The sequence below is a fragment of the Elephas maximus genome, chromosome 1 (genome assembly GCF_024166365.1).
Source record: "Elephas maximus indicus isolate mEleMax1 chromosome 1, mEleMax1 primary haplotype, whole genome shotgun sequence".
In the NCBI taxonomy this organism is placed as follows: domain Eukaryota; kingdom Metazoa; phylum Chordata; class Mammalia; order Proboscidea; family Elephantidae; genus Elephas; species Elephas maximus.
The window spans coordinates 121,874,857-121,890,682 of NC_064819.1; the positions used below are offsets into that span (position 1 = coordinate 121,874,857).

General features: G+C 36.0%; 1 protein-coding gene across 2 annotated transcripts in view; it reads right to left on the bottom strand.

Moving 5' to 3' along the window:
- The window catches only part of COL21A1 (collagen type XXI alpha 1 chain), a 189,765-nt gene that overhangs the window by 88,646 nt on the left and 85,293 nt on the right, over positions 1 to 15,826 (bottom strand). Inside the window, exons 5-10 of one of the 2 annotated variants that reach the window (XM_049894674.1) lie at positions 13,407 to 13,575; positions 13,081 to 13,297; positions 7,119 to 7,292; positions 5,906 to 5,983; positions 4,372 to 4,380; positions 3,589 to 3,672 (exon numbers count right to left, since the gene is read on the bottom strand). In XM_049894674.1, coding sequence (XP_049750631.1) covers positions 3,589 to 3,672; positions 4,372 to 4,380; positions 5,906 to 5,983; positions 7,119 to 7,292; positions 13,081 to 13,297; positions 13,407 to 13,575 — 731 coding nt within the window. Of the gene's footprint in view, positions 1 to 3,588; positions 4,281 to 4,371; positions 4,381 to 5,905; positions 5,984 to 7,118; positions 7,293 to 13,080; positions 13,298 to 13,406; positions 13,576 to 15,826 lie in introns of those variants that run through there. The other variant, XM_049894655.1, reaches the window with a different exon arrangement.

A 15,826-nucleotide genomic window follows, 5' to 3' on the forward strand; every position in this document is an offset into this window, starting at 1 on the left:
AGAAGGAGGTATTTCAGAGCAAAAAATTGTTTGTACCTTAAAAAAAAAAAAACTTTCTACTTCTAAACTAAATATATCTAATATTTAAAGTTAGATAAATGTGGCGGGGGGGACAGTGTCCTTACAAATGTTCTTATGGCTATCGAAGTAGGGAAAGAAACTGCCGTTTTTGTATGGATGGGTTATTTGAAAGCAGCTTGTTTGTAAATTAGGGATTGCCTAGATCTTTCACATAGTATAGATGCATTCCATATAGGTTAATTTGGGAGAAGAGAGCATCTTATTTTTTCATTGATTTCCTAATTCATTCAACAAAAAAAAACTCAAGTTAGCACTCTACTAGATACTGGAATTTCTAAGAATGTAGCTCCTATTAACCTTCACTGTGAACAAGAGAAAAGCTCTCATTAAAAAAAAGAAAAAAAGTAGATTCCATAATGTAATCATAACCCTATGTTTGGCATTCCCACTGAAAAACCCACTGCCGTCGATTCTGACTCACAGCCACTCTACAGGACAGAGTAGAACTGCCGCATAGAGTTTCCAAGGAGCGCCTGGTGGATTCGAACTGCCAACCTTTTGGTTAGCAGCCACAGCACTTAACCACTACGCCACCACGCCACCAGGGTTTGTTTGGCATTAGGGACACAAAATGAATAAGCTATTTTCTAAGGGCCCAGTCTAGTGACAGATATACATATTTTTTTGTTTTTGATATAGCGTTATAATACCATGATACATTTAAATGTTAGGTACCATATTCATTTTATCTAATTTTGTGACAGAGTTCTCAAATTTTTCAGAATTTTAGAGCACTTTAAACAGAGAATTTTCTTTATCTTAGAATAAGCATCACCTACCTACCCACACAAGAATTCCTCCTCTGTGATCAGTCTCTATTTTTGCCTAACAGAACTAGATCTGCTCTTCACAGGTGACTCTATCTGCTGGAATTTGTAAAACTTCGCAGAAAGCATCTAACAAAGAAGGCCATTAAGCCTTAGTTGGAGCTAAAGTAAAACTACTTCATCTGCTTCAGGTCAAGTTTTGTTGAACTAATTAAAACCCGATCAGTTTTCTAAGCCAAGAGTTCTCTAAGGAAGTGCAACTCGGAGTGTTGCTACGGATTTTGTTTTTCACATACAGGTTGCTGATGGGGTAAGGAACCACCTCCAGGGGAAAGCGCCCTAAAAGGATGGAAGAGTGCGTGTGTGTTCCTGTCCTCCTGCCAGAGTTTCTGAAGAAAATGGAAAGCAGATTGTGAAGGCATGCCAATTTGAAGACTGGTGGAAAACTGCAATTTCGCTTAAACTAGTAGGTGGCAAGGGTGCTAGATTATGACTAAGAAAAGAGAATGGAAATGAGAACACATGAAACTTGGAAATATTGTCAATTAGAGGTTTCATCATATAAGACAAAGTACGTGCTTAGGAACTGCTGCAGAAACATACATGAATGAAAATACACGTCAATACAAGAAATCCGTTGGCCCCCTAATGAAAAATTGAGAAAATATCAGAGGCTTCAGGTGCCTCCCAAAAAGTGGACAGCCTGTTGGAGACCCTGGAAGTGACCTGAGCCTCACTTAGAGTTAGGGAAGCATTGTTGGGCTTTGAGAGATTAGGCCTCATGGGATTCTGATTTCCACATCATTGCTGCATTATGTCCACATTATATATTTGATATGCTTACCCATGAAGTGTTTTTATGTATGATGTTACAAGCTTAATAAACTATATAAATATGTTTTAAAAATAAATGTGCTTAGTTGAGCATATCAAACTTTCTTATAAGGTATAGTCTACTGTGAGAATCTTCTAGTTATTTCTTCTTTATACCAAAGCTTCCTAAATAATATGTAGTTACTTAGCATAAAAGACATTTAGATTAACTTCTATAAAGCTAAACTAAAAATAGTTAGAATAATAAATTGATTACAATGCACTGCAGTCAAATTGAAAGCCAAACAGAGGTTTGTTTTGAATGAGATATTGAATATACACTTTTATTTTTCAATTGCATTTTTTTCTTGATATTAACATCTAGGCTTGAAGGAGGCCATGAACTAACACATGAAAATGAAAGTAGTAAACATGCACAAAAAATAAGAATTAAATTATCTTAGACCAGCAGGCCAAAAGTTAAACTTTTTCTGTCATGGATATTGAAATACTAATCATAAAATTCAGTCTAAATGATCATTATAATTTATATTTAACAAAAACGATCATGGTTTTTTTTTAATAATATTTTATTGTGTTTTCAGTGAAAGTTTATACAGCAAATTAGGTTTCCATTTGATAATTTCTACATGAGTTATTCAGTAATATTAGTTACTTTTTTTTGTAATGTGTCCACTTTCTCATTAATTGCATTCTGGTTGTTCCATTTTCAGTATTCTAGTTTCCCTGTCCCCCTTGTCTTCTCATCTTTGCTTTAGAGTAATTGTTGACTTTTTGGTCTCATATAGATGGTTTTTTAATGCAGTCCTGTACCCATGGGTAATATCCTTTATTTTGTGTGCCAATCTGTTATTTCACTAAATGGTGACCTCAGGGGATAGTTTCAGTTCAAAGTTTCAAAAGTATCTCAGGGCGATAGTCTCAGGGAGTCCTACAGTCTCAACTGGTCCAGTAAATCTGGACTTTTTAAGAATTTGAGTTCTGTTCCGCAATTTTCTCCCGCTCTACCCAGGTCTATCTATTATGGCCCTGATGATAGGAAAACTTTTGCCTTGGAAATCATAGCGCTTTCAAATTAGACATTATTTTTATTTAGGTGACATTTTTAAATAATATTAAAAGAACATTTACCAACAGTAGCCAAGCCACTTAGCTTTTTATTGTCATAGGTTACGTCGAAGCAGTGCCACAACAACTATCAATTTACTTAAAATTTTAGTCATTCATATTTAATAGCAAAGAGAAGTATTCACAATGTATTGTTACATAAAATGTAACTGGCTTCAAAATAGTATGCACAACATGAATCTAATTATGTAAAATGTGTATGTGTGTGCCTATATAAATGTACGTATGTATGCACATCCAAATATATGAATGCAACTAAAATATATAAAAAAAAACACACTCCAAAATAATAATTACATTATTGTCAATAATATATATTTGTCTCCATTTTTAAAATGAGACAACAAACCTAAAACATTAAAATCTATTTAAATTTTTTTTACTCAATTTTGCATCTGGAAACCAAGTTTTAAGACCTTGAAAATTCCGGTATTTACTTGAATATTTTCTTAACAAATGCTCTTTCTTCATTTTTCATCAGGTTATTGGGGGTACCATACTTCTGCTCTAGCAGCATTATTTGGGAGAAAAATAAAAACAACTAATAATGCACCCTCAGTTTAAGGTGGGCTAGGGCCATCAGTTTTAGGTCCATAAGGCAGTAGCAGATTAGAATATACTTTTTTAAAAATCACCACAACTCAGTGGTGTAAGTCTCAGACTGTAAGTCACTGGCCAGAAGCTTCACAACCGAGTCAATGGTAAATAGGAATTTTGTGTGTTTGCTCAGCTCTTGTTTGACTGTGTTAATAAAAATAACATTTTAGGTTTTACTCACTTTGGGGCCTTGTAGTCCTGGGTTTCCCGGTGGACATATACATGGAGCTAGAGTTGAACCTACATCACTGGGACCATTTAGGCACTACAAAGACAAAAATGGAAATAAACAACAAACATGAAGAGACCCATATATGTATATAAATATATATGTATGGAGTCCCTGGGTTAATAAAGTGCTCGATTATTAGCCAAAATGTTGGCAGCTTGAACACACCCAGTGATGCCTTGGAAGACAGGCCTTTAGACCTGCTTTCGAAAGCTCACAGCCCTGAAAACTCTATGGAGATGTTTTACTCTACACACATGGGGTTGCTACAAGTCCGAATCAACTCGACAGCAAGTAGTAATGACAACATGGGTATATACATGTACATGTGTGTCTGTATGTTTGTGTAAAATGATAAAGAAATGTCACAGTCAATTTTTAATTTCATACAATCCAATCTACTAAGAAATTGTAAATTGAAAAAAAAAAAAGAATTATGACCACTAAGTACATTCAAAAACTAAAACCAAACCAAACCTGTTGCTGTCAAGTCGATTCTGACACACAGCGACCCTATAAGACAGAACAGAACTGCCCTGTAGGATTTCTAAGGAGTGGCTAGTGGATTTGAACTGCTGACATTTGGTTAGCAGTTGAGCTCTTAACCACTGTGGTGTATTCAAGCTACATAAATATGGGTTCTATTTGTCTAATATACTTACAGTTGATAAAATTCCTTCAACAATTCCACAATGTAAATATTACCTTAAGGAGAATAATAGTATCCAAGCCTACCTCTCCATTCTGAAAGAAAAAAAAAAAATTTTTTAAATGTGTTTCTAAGTAAAATTTTAAATTACCTTCCTAATTTACAGATATTATGGTCCAGGTTAGAGATGCATGAAATGTCAAAATTAGCAAGGTCTAAAACATTTGCTCGCATTTATCCTCAAAAATGCTTATTTATACATGTTACTAGTACACTAATTAAGGATAAGAGTAAAAAGAGAAAATTAAAATGTGAAAACTGCTTGATATGATATCCATCCAAGAAAAAAACTAACCTCAAGGTGTAATATATATGCTCTCTTCAACTCTCTAGAAATCATTTAAAAACCATAAAAAAAAAAAAAAAGCTAAAATACTTTGGAGCAAGTCACAAACTGCACGCATTAAAATATCATGCACTTATAGGACAGCTTCTCACTAAACATTATTTCCTACTAATTAACACAATTTTAAGTAGGTTAATAATCCTCCCAAACAAGAGCAAATTAGATCAGAAAACGAGAAAATGGGAATGAAGGTTTCAAAAGGCAAACAAGCCACATGACATCACAGCTCAGATTTTTAAGAAAGGAGACATCACCACATAAAAAGCGGATGTGAGACTTCAAAACCTGCAATCTAAAAGCGTGTTTTTATTATGAAGGGTAATGGTAAAGGCCACAACACTGATACAGAGGCATCGATAAATAAAGTACATACGATGAACTCTGAAAAGCTAGTGATTTATCAACACTTTTAGGAGAGACTTATTTCCAGAAGGTTCTAGTTTGACATTATTATAGACCCTTTAAACGTACTGCTCTATGTCTTCAAGTTTTCATAACATGTGGGTTCATAGTTTTTTCAATTTAATAGAAAAAAATGAGATGATGACAACATGACTATACAATTTAAAAGAACCTTATAGGCCCACCTTAGCTGCATTACCAAGAATATCATTTTTTTCTCAGGCAAAAAGGGATTGAAAAAAACAGAGATACACATGCACAGAGGTAAGTCATCAAAGTCTAATTTAGGAAATCAAACTATAGCTAAACAAATACAAATGTTGCTTACATCCTAGAGCCATAAGAAAATCTTAAGTAACAACAACAAAAAATTATATATTCATCATTATTTGAGAAAAAGTGCTGGTGTCCAGGAAAACAAACATTTCCTCCTCTAGAATTGTGCTGTTGGGCTGTTCTGCCCACACATTTAATTAAGCATAAATGTATTTCACACACTGGATATTTAGACAATGAATTTTATGTTTTTCTGAAGTAAGTCCAGTCCTGCTTCACCTGAACCCTCGAACAGCTAGGATCAGAGATCATGTGGGAAAATTATTTCTTTATGGCCTTTCACAGTGACACATAATTTTATTTCACACATGAACCTCGAAATACTTTTTAGCCAGTGAAACTTTATTTCCATTGACAATAAAGAATAAAATTAGCTCTGTATATTAAGACTCATATATCATCTGCTTTTTACTGGATACTTTGAAAGTAACACTTTCAATGCAAGACTTGAGAAAAAAATCAGCCATCCTACTTACAAATCCAGGAATCTCGCAGGCTGTCTCCCGGTTGTTCTGTTCTGGGTCACAGTAGATTCTCAGCTTTTGGACATCAAACTAGGATCATAAACCCAGTAGAGTTTCAGTTGTGGGACAAGCTAATTGTTTTACAAGACAACTTAGGTATATAGAAACATTCAGTATAGTTAGTAATTGTTTCAGGGTTAAATCACAGCATTTAGCTAAAACAATAAACTAAAAAAATTGAATACCCAATAATAAAATGTAAAAAGGTGATAACAACATAACCTGAAGAAAAAATTTCTTAGCACCAGGAGCAAATCTCTGATTTCCTTCAGGAATCCAATGAAAGTCTTTTAGCATCCCTCTATTAAGAGCTGTTCTAAAGAGCATTTCCTAGGGCACTTAAAATCTTTCCCAGGCATTCTGTGTTTATCCTAAATCTCTACAACATTCCTCATTGTATAGGGTAGGCTCAGAGGCCATCTTTGTTTTCAGAGATTTAGTTGCTGGCCAGGAGTGTTGTGTAATGAGTAAGCCTAGCACCTGTTACTGTTTAAATATTTAGTACAATTTGACATGCAGCATTAATATACAGTGACCATGTGTGTAATCACACATTTGAATGTGACAGATTCTTCCCTTAATAATAACAGAGCAGGAGGGACATACTTTTTGAAATAAAGGATTTCTATTTAAATGGCTGTCTTCAACAGACAGCTTCTCAATCCACACTTAGGAACTCACTGCACATTCTCTATTTTTAAAACTCAAAACTTTTTTTAGGTATGAGCTAAATGTAGCACAATCACTGTATTTTTAAGCAGAAGTTTTGTTCATGAAGAGCCCTGACATGAATTAACCAAATTTTATCCTCACAGCTGCATAAAACTTTCATAGCCCCCACTTACAGCTCTAACCATGTCCTCTTCCAAATTCATTATCTAATCTAGTATCTTCTGGGAACTATAAAATTATTGTCTCAGAGGAACATAGAATTATACTCTAAACCCAGGAAAACATTTTTCTAAGCATTATTATACAGTGAAGTCCAATTTTGCATTTTCATACACATAGACACAAAATTTCACTCAGAAACTGACCACGTTTTAAGTTCCTTAAAAGAATTCACAATTAAGTTCAATACACCTAAATGTGATAAATACTACTACAAAACACAGCAGCAGCTTCATTTTATACAACACAAAAAAAAAAAAAAATATTTGTTCACCTGAACAGTTTCTTCTTTCCCAGAGTATTTTCCAATTTGGGTTTGTCCTCTGATGAAGATCCCTAAAACTGGATGTAAGGGCTTGTCTTCAATTTGTTGATCATCGATATATAGAGTTACATCTTGTTCCGTTACTAAGAGACGGATTTGATGCCAGCCTTCATCAAACAATGTCTAAAGGAAGAAAATATGGAAGATGTATAAACAAAATTCCTAAAATTCTTTCATTTTCTTTGTCCCCATTCCCTTGTCACCAACCATCTCTGGGAAAACCTACATGACACAGATTGGCTGTATTATATACTAATTCACCTTCACCCAATCTGGGCATCATATGCTACCCAGCCATTCCTTTATTAATCCATAGTTGAATCCCTATTACACATCCCAAAACAATGTCAAACAATTTACTGAAACAACACCCTCAAGGTCACAAATGAGCTCCTTATCTCCAAATCCAAATGGCTTCTCTCATTCCTCATCCTATTTACTTCATTGTAACTCTGGACCCTGTAATTAGTCCATCCTCTTTATTATCATCACACAACTTCCATGATTCAAACCCTCTAGATCATTCCCATTTTCTTCCTCTCCAGTTGTTCATTCTGTCTCTGTGAGAGCTCCTCTTCCTCACAGATGAGGGCTTTCCTCACAGGTCTGTCCTTGACCTTCTTCTTATCGCTCCCCTTAAACAATCTCATCCATTTCCATAGGTCAATTATTACTTCTTTGAAACAATGCCTATATCTTCTGGATTTCTCTTCTACACATGATAAATATAATTCTAATGTTGGCTAGGGTATTTTTGTCAGGATATCTCACAATCACCCTGACAAGTATGTATCAAAAGGAACTTGAATGATTCCCCAAACATTCTTCCTTTCTCGAGTTCCCTGGGATAATAGCATCCTCAGTTTCTAAAACATAATAAGTTTCTTTACCTCCTTCCTTTCCTTCAGTCCCAATAACCGGATACAATGTTCTACCAAATATGTCCCTTAAACTTGACTCAAATTCACTTCTCCATTTACATTCTTACTGCTGTAATTTAAGCTCATGGATGTTTTGCTTTATTTCAACAATCTTTGAACTTTTATCTCTGACCCTTCCTTCTCCAAGCCATCTTTCAAACCCTCATTTGGATTAATCTCTATTACTAGGATTTTAATGAGGGTTAGTCTTAATTTTTTTAATCTTATTAATTTCTGTATCCCCAGAACATATCATAAATCCAGAATAGAGTTGACAGTATTGTTTATGAAAGGAAGAGAGGACTGTTTTGACCATGACACTCCCATGAACAAGACCTTTTGATGGAATCTCGTCATCTACTAAATAAAATCCAAACCCCATTTTATGACTTTCCAGGCCTCCCCGCCCCGTCACCCAAATTGAGATCATACCTTGCCAGTACTTTCTTACATGGATCTTATACTCCAAACACAGATGATACCACTTGCCATTCTCTAAAAACCTTGCATTTTACTATACCTGTGACTGCTCAATACTGAACCACTAGTTTAAGATGCCCTTATCTCTCTCCATCAAAATGCCATATACCCTTCAAGCTCTAGTAAAAACCACTTCATTTATGAAGACTTCCCTATATTTCATATTGCAATCCATTTTTTCCTCCACATGACACTAACACTTTATACTTCTACTAGATACCAGTTGCCTTGAATCTCCCATTATAAATAAGCTTCTTGAAAGTGAGGAACAGCCTTATTCATTTGTCATTTCTTAGAGGATCTAGCTCATTGCCTTTAATGAAGATGACAGCCAACAAGTATTTATTTAATGTGATTACCAAATGAAGAAATGACATAAATGCATAATTTTCATATTCAACCATGTACATTTATTAAATTATACAATATAAATGTATTATAATCATAATACTGAGCAATGCTGAACTGTTTTTATCATTAAATTTGTATTATTAATAATGACTTTGAAAACATACTTTTATCTATATTTATTAAATTCCTTTTGGGGAGAAAAATGTCTTCCCAGTTAATATGGATTCTTTATCCATTATCAACTTGTATTTAATATTCTAACAAGCATGTCTTTATCTCAAAGATATGAAGGATATGGCAGTATAAAGAAAGACCACCATGGATTTTGAAATCAAACAGACAAGATTTCAAGTCCTAATATTACCACTTTAACTATGGTACTTTGAGAGGGAACTTAATATACTTAACCTTGTTTTCTTTGTCTGTGTAGCTTCTTCGTTGGGTGGATATTAATAATTAAATACAGGCAGTCCCTGGGTCATGAACGAGATCTGTTCCTAAAACTGTCTTTAACTCACATTTGAAGGTAAGTCAGCACAGGCACATATGATTCTTATTTAGCATCAGTTAGTCAAATATCTTTCTTAGTATATATGTTGTTGTTGTTAGGAGCTGATGAGTTGGTTTCGACTCACAGCAACCCTATGTACAACAGAATGAAACACTGCCCAGTCCTGTGCCATCCTCACAATCATTGTTATGCTTGAGCCTATTGTTGCAGCCATATTGTCAATCGATCTCATTAAGGGTCTTCCGGTTTTTCTCTGACCCTCTGCTCTACCAAGTATGATGTCCTTCTCCATGGACTGGTCCCTCTTGATAACATGTCCAAAGTATGTGAGACAAAGTCTTGCTGCCATCCTCACTTTTAACGAGCATTCTGGCTGTACTTCTTCCAAAGTAGATTTGTTCCTTCATCCGGCAGTCCATGGTACACTCAATATTCTTTGCCAACACCACAATTCAAAGGCATCGATTCTCCTTCAGTCTTCTTTATTCATTGTCCAGCTTCCCCATGCATATGAGGTGACTGAAAACACTATGGCCGGGTCACGTGCACCTTCGTCCTTAAAGTGATATCTTTACTTCTTAACACTTTAAAGAGATATTTTGCAGCAGACTTTCCCAAGGCAATGCATCCTTTGATTTCTTGACTGCTGCTTCCATGGGTGTTGATTGTGGATCCAAGTAAAATGAAATCTTTGACAACTTCAATCTATATAGTATATATTTTACCTTTCACGCACATAAAAAACACTTAAGAAACACTTCCAAACAGCAATGCTTTCACAAGTGTCACAAAGTAGTGCGTGCATGCGTTATTATAAACCATTATATTCAACTCAAATTTTTAGAAGAAGAGCAGGGCCAAGATGGCGTAGTAGTCAGACACTTCCAGTGAATGCTCTTACAACAAAGACCCGAAAAAACAAGTGAAACAATTCCAGTTATTGCAAGCTAGAAGCCCTGAACACCAAAGACAAAGTTAGAAAACAGACTGAATGGAAGGGGGAGGGAGAGACAGTTCAGAAGCAGAAAGGAGTTGCTGGACCTGAATCGCCAGGATCCCTCAGGCACCATTCCCAGGAGTTGCTTCAGCGGGCTGGTGGTAGCATTCAGTCACAGTTTCCTCAGGAAGAAAAAGCCAGCCGCATAGCCTAATCACACCTCTGGAACCAGAGAAGAATGGCGCTTTCGGCAAAAGCTAAGTACTGGCGTATATTTTACCAAGCCTCCAGCCGCCAAGCCAGCCTCAGTGGCTGTTGATTTCCCTGGGCCTGAGATAGGTCCTGTTGTGCATCATGAGCCATTCTCCCGGCCTTGGAGAAGGAATAAATTCACAACTGGGGAAAAGATAATCTGCCAGTTCCACTAACCTGCGGAGCTCAGGACAGAAGCAGCTCCTGTCCAGTCATAAATCGTCCATGGGCTCTGAATACCTTTCGCCCCTGCGTGGACCTGTGCAGGCCTGTTTCAGGAGAATAGGCCCTTGTTGGCAGACTGTAACTATTTCAGCTGTATGGTGGAGAGGTGGGCATTTGATGTTTGACACCTCTTTGCCTACTAGACAGGGTCCTCACCTACCCACATCAGGGGCCTAAGGGCGGGTGCACCACTCAGGTCACCCAGCTACCTGCAACAGGGGTCCAAGGATAACTGGTACCTCCCAGTCCTTACAACCGAAAGCATTGGGTGCCCAAGGTCCATCTGCAGAACCCACCCACCTGTGCACTCTAGGGAGCAGGGATGCTCTTTCCTCACAGACACTCGGGGATGGTTGTCAGCTCCCTGCCTTGTTCAGAGTGTGAGCACCTGCTGCAACCCGATACCAGTACCTAAACCAATCACCCCTGCCCCTTTAAGACAGTAGGACAGAGCCTGTAACACACACTTGATGACCAGCTACCTGGACACCTGGGCTGAATCCACACAAGAGAAGTGAATGGACTCCTAGGCTCATATAGGTAATAATAGGTAATAACAACTCTAGCCATCAAGTGACAGCATGTCAGAGCTTCAAAGGTGAAAATAATCAAGCCAGCTACTCAAGTAACCCATTTGGGCATATTGAAACAAAACAAAACAAGAAGCTAGGATATAGTAAGCAAACATAAAATAAACTAATAACTTATAGATGGTTTGGAGACAACACTCAATATCAAATCATGTAAAGAAACAGACCATGATCGCTTCAACAAGCCCTCAGAACAAAGAATCAAGGGATCTTCTATAAGAAAGTGCCTTCCTGGAATTACTGGATGCAGAATACAAAAGACTAATATACAGAACCCTTCAAGACATCAGGAAGGAGATCAGGCATTACTCAGAACAAGTCAAGGAACACACAGATAAAGCAGTTGAAGAAATTAAAAAGGTATTTCAAGAACATAATGAAAGATTTAATAAGCCACAAGAATCCATAGAGAGACAGTAATCAGAAATTAAGAAGATTAACAATAAAATTACAGAATTAGACAACTCAATAGAAGGCAGAATTGAGCAAGTGGAAGGCGGAATTGGTGATCTAGAAGATAAAACACTTGGCACCAATATATTTGAAGAAAAATCAGAAAAAAAGAATTTTAGAAAATGAAGAAAACTTAAGAATCATGTGGGACTCTATCAAGAGAAATAACCTTCGAGTGATTGGAGTACCAAAACAGGGAGGGATAACAGAAAATACAGAGAGAATTGTTGAAGATTTGTTGGCAAAAAACTTCCCCGATATCATGAAAGATGAGAATATATCCAAGATGCTCATCAAGGTCCACATAAGGTAGATCTTAAAAAAAAGTCACCAAGACATATTATAATCAAACTTGCCAAAACCAAAGATAGAGAGTTTTAAGAGCGGCTAGGGATAAATGAAAAGTCACCTACAAAGGAGAGTCAATAAGAATAAACTTGGACTACTCAGCAGAAACCATGCAGGCAAGAAGGCAGTGGGATGACTTATAGAAAACACTGAAGGAAAAAAATTGCCAGCCAAGAATCATATATCCAACAAAACTGTATCTCAAATATGAAGGCTAAATTAGGACATTTCCAGATAAACAGAAGTTTAGGGAATTCTTGAAAACCAAATCAAAACTACAAGAAATACTAAAGGGAGTTCTTTGGTTAGAAAATCAATACTATCAGATATCAACCCAAGACTAGAACACTGGACAGAGCAATCAGATGTCAACCCAGATAGGGAAACCACAAAAATAAATCAAGATTTAAAAAAAACACTCAAAACAGGGAAACAGTGATGTCATTATATAAAAGAAGATAACATTAAAACAATAAAGAGGGACTAAGAAATGTAGTCATAGATTTTTCATATGGACAGGAAGACAAAGCAATATAAAGAAATATTTAATTCAAATTTTTAATATAATAGGCTTTATGGCAGTCCATTTTTAAGTACGAGCTGTCCATAAATCAGATGTTCGTAACCCGGGCACTCCCTCTATGTTAGTTCCACCCATTTCTTATCCCCATGTGAATTTGGAAACACTTTTCCTTATGCTGTTGCTTTTTTCAGTAAACCAACATTAAAATAAGAAGTCGTCTTTTCAGTTACTGTTCAGAGTGTAGCTTTTCTCCCCCAACATACATATAAACCCAACAGTACCTTCCACTTAAATACTATAACTACACACAGGCATCTTTACCTTAACTCTAGGGTCATCAAAGGTGACCACTTGTGAGCCATTAATTATGCTGGTCGTTGTAAATAATAAGGTTTTATCCACACCATTTAAAGTTACTGCTATTTGTGGTCTTCCATCAATGGTTAAAATTCTCCATAAATCCCATATTTTCTTGACCTTAAATCTCTGAGTGGAGACAAATACATATGATGGAGGGAGACCTTCTGGGAAAACATTGCTAGAAAAAGAAGAACATGTGTAAGCTTAAAAAATTCTCAACACATGTACAGAAATGTCAAAATAAATAAAATAAAAACCCAAAAGTTGTACCAATGTATAACATTTACCTTGTGAGTTCTGATAAATCAACTTTTGATGTTACTTCATAGCCTTTTATCTTTGTTGGAGAGAGTTGGATTCTTTTCTTAACCTTTTTCTTTACACCCAAGCCTAAAAGTATATCAAATCCCTTCTCATCACGAGCTGCCACTGGGATTCGTGTTGGACACACAGATTCTATAAAGCAAAAGCAGTTGAGAGTTGGTTAATCATAGATTACTCTAACAAGAAAAGAAAAATCAAGGGATAAACATGGGAGAAAATAGAAGAATTATCAGGCCTATATATGTACACAAATATATGTGAGTGTGTATAAACACATTTTCTGAGAAACCATGTGGGAGCATTTTAGGCATTTGGGAATGAGGTCTCAATTGTCTGTTTTAAAAAGGATAAAACTAAAGCAAAAAAAAAAAATAAAAGGATCTTTTGTTAATGTATTGTTTTAAAAGTGACACTATACTCAAGTATGTAATATCACTACCTTGAATATGAAACAATCTAATACCTGAAGGAAGAAGGGGGGAGAACTCTGGAACAGAATTTGTAATTCTCATTTGAGCTCTGCTATTAATAAGCCTTGTGACCCTGGATAACTCTCTTAATTTTCCTGGATCTAGGAAATGAACTCTATGATTCCTTTCTTTCATTCCAGCATTTGAGGGGCAAAAAGTGCTTGCCGTTCATGATATTCTTTGCAGTTCTGGCAGTTTTTAATCCTATTCCTCAAATATCATTGGTTCTATAACTCTGGAAAAAACTTAATCTTGGGTCTTGTCTGTACATGGAAGTTCTGCAAATAGGCCTATTATCTTATTATGATTTAATTATTTATTATATTAACTACAGTTTAGAAATAAGTCAAGAACTTTTTCTTAAGAGTCATTAAGGTTTGCATTATACAGTCAGCTATATAAATTATAAAATATTATACACTTTATAATTCTCTGGAAACTAGTGTCTCAAATCATGTAGAATATTTTATATGAGTGAAATGCTATTAACCTGTTATATTGTAAAAATGTTGCAATGTTTTCAGATTTGTCCAAGGCCCTCATATAACTTACACATTGAGTATGTTTGTTTTACTGAGCAGTTAACAGAATAAAGCAAGAATACTCCACTAAATGTACCTTAAGATAACCTTACATAAACATTAAGGAATAGGAAAGGTATTATATTTATAATACAATAAATAGTAATGAGATGGACTTGATTAATCCAACCCACACAGTCACAACTTGTAGCATAGAATATTGTAGACAAAATACACGTTTGATATAAGTAAATTTAGGGAAAAGAGGAGGTATTTTTCTCTGCAGTTCTTAAGATGTTGCGTTCTGAAGGGGCTGAATAAATAACATCCTTCTTTCCTTCCTAAGTGTGGAGCTAACTGAGAGGGAGATGTAGGTATCAGGCAAATAGAAACTGTGGGTTAGATGTGTGGCCCAGTGAGCGTCTTGATATTGCAGGCCACAGTTAGCCAAACCCTCCCAGCTACACAGGGCTGAGGCATACCATGGCCCCGCAAGAGGAGGGCCTGCCTGCTAAGCTCATGCATGGTCTAAAGCAGCAGCCAGAACGTAGCCATTCCACACAGAGAAGTAAGCAGATGGCGCTTTACCAACTATGTCCACACACTCCTATCACACTCCCTACTCAGAAACCACACTTCTTCAGGGTAAAGAATAAAAGGAAGATGGGGAGGAAGAATAGAAATATTTGTTCAGCCAAAGTCCCCCCACATGAAAACAGGAGAAGCAGAGAATAAATATTTCCCAATAACACTATATAAAAAATAATAAAGTTTAAATCCATAAATCAGTGAAAAAGATGAAATCTTCAGTGACACTACAATGCACTTTGGGAAAAAACAAAAAAGTATACAGAACATTCTGTGAAGCCCCCCTTCAAATACTTGTGACTTGACACTGTGGAAGAGGTAAGTTCAGCTTCAAAGAAAATGTATTATTACTTCATAAAAACATTCTGAATTGAGCTGCTCCATTGATTTGCTTTACAAAAATCAGAAGATATTGGATGAAGAACTCAGACTTTGAGACAAGAAGCTCAGGATTAGACCTGAGCCTCTCTTAACTACTCATGAACATCCGGATCCTCAGCTGTGAAAGGAGAATAAGGATCAGATGGGATGATGTATGTGAAAGTGCATTGTAATTGCAAAATGGCCTGTAAGTGTAGTGGGTAAAGCAGGTATTTTGCTCCCTTCTTTTACAATAAAATCCTTTACACTGCATTCTAATTCCCAAACTGTTATAGGAAACAGTTTGGCACAATTTGTGCAATCAGGAACATAATAGTCACAATATAGCTATGTTCTTATCACTACCCATCACACCTTATTAGGAAAAATGTCTTTAAATAATTATATTTCCTTGAAGTAATAATCCCCCCCTCCCGAGGTTGT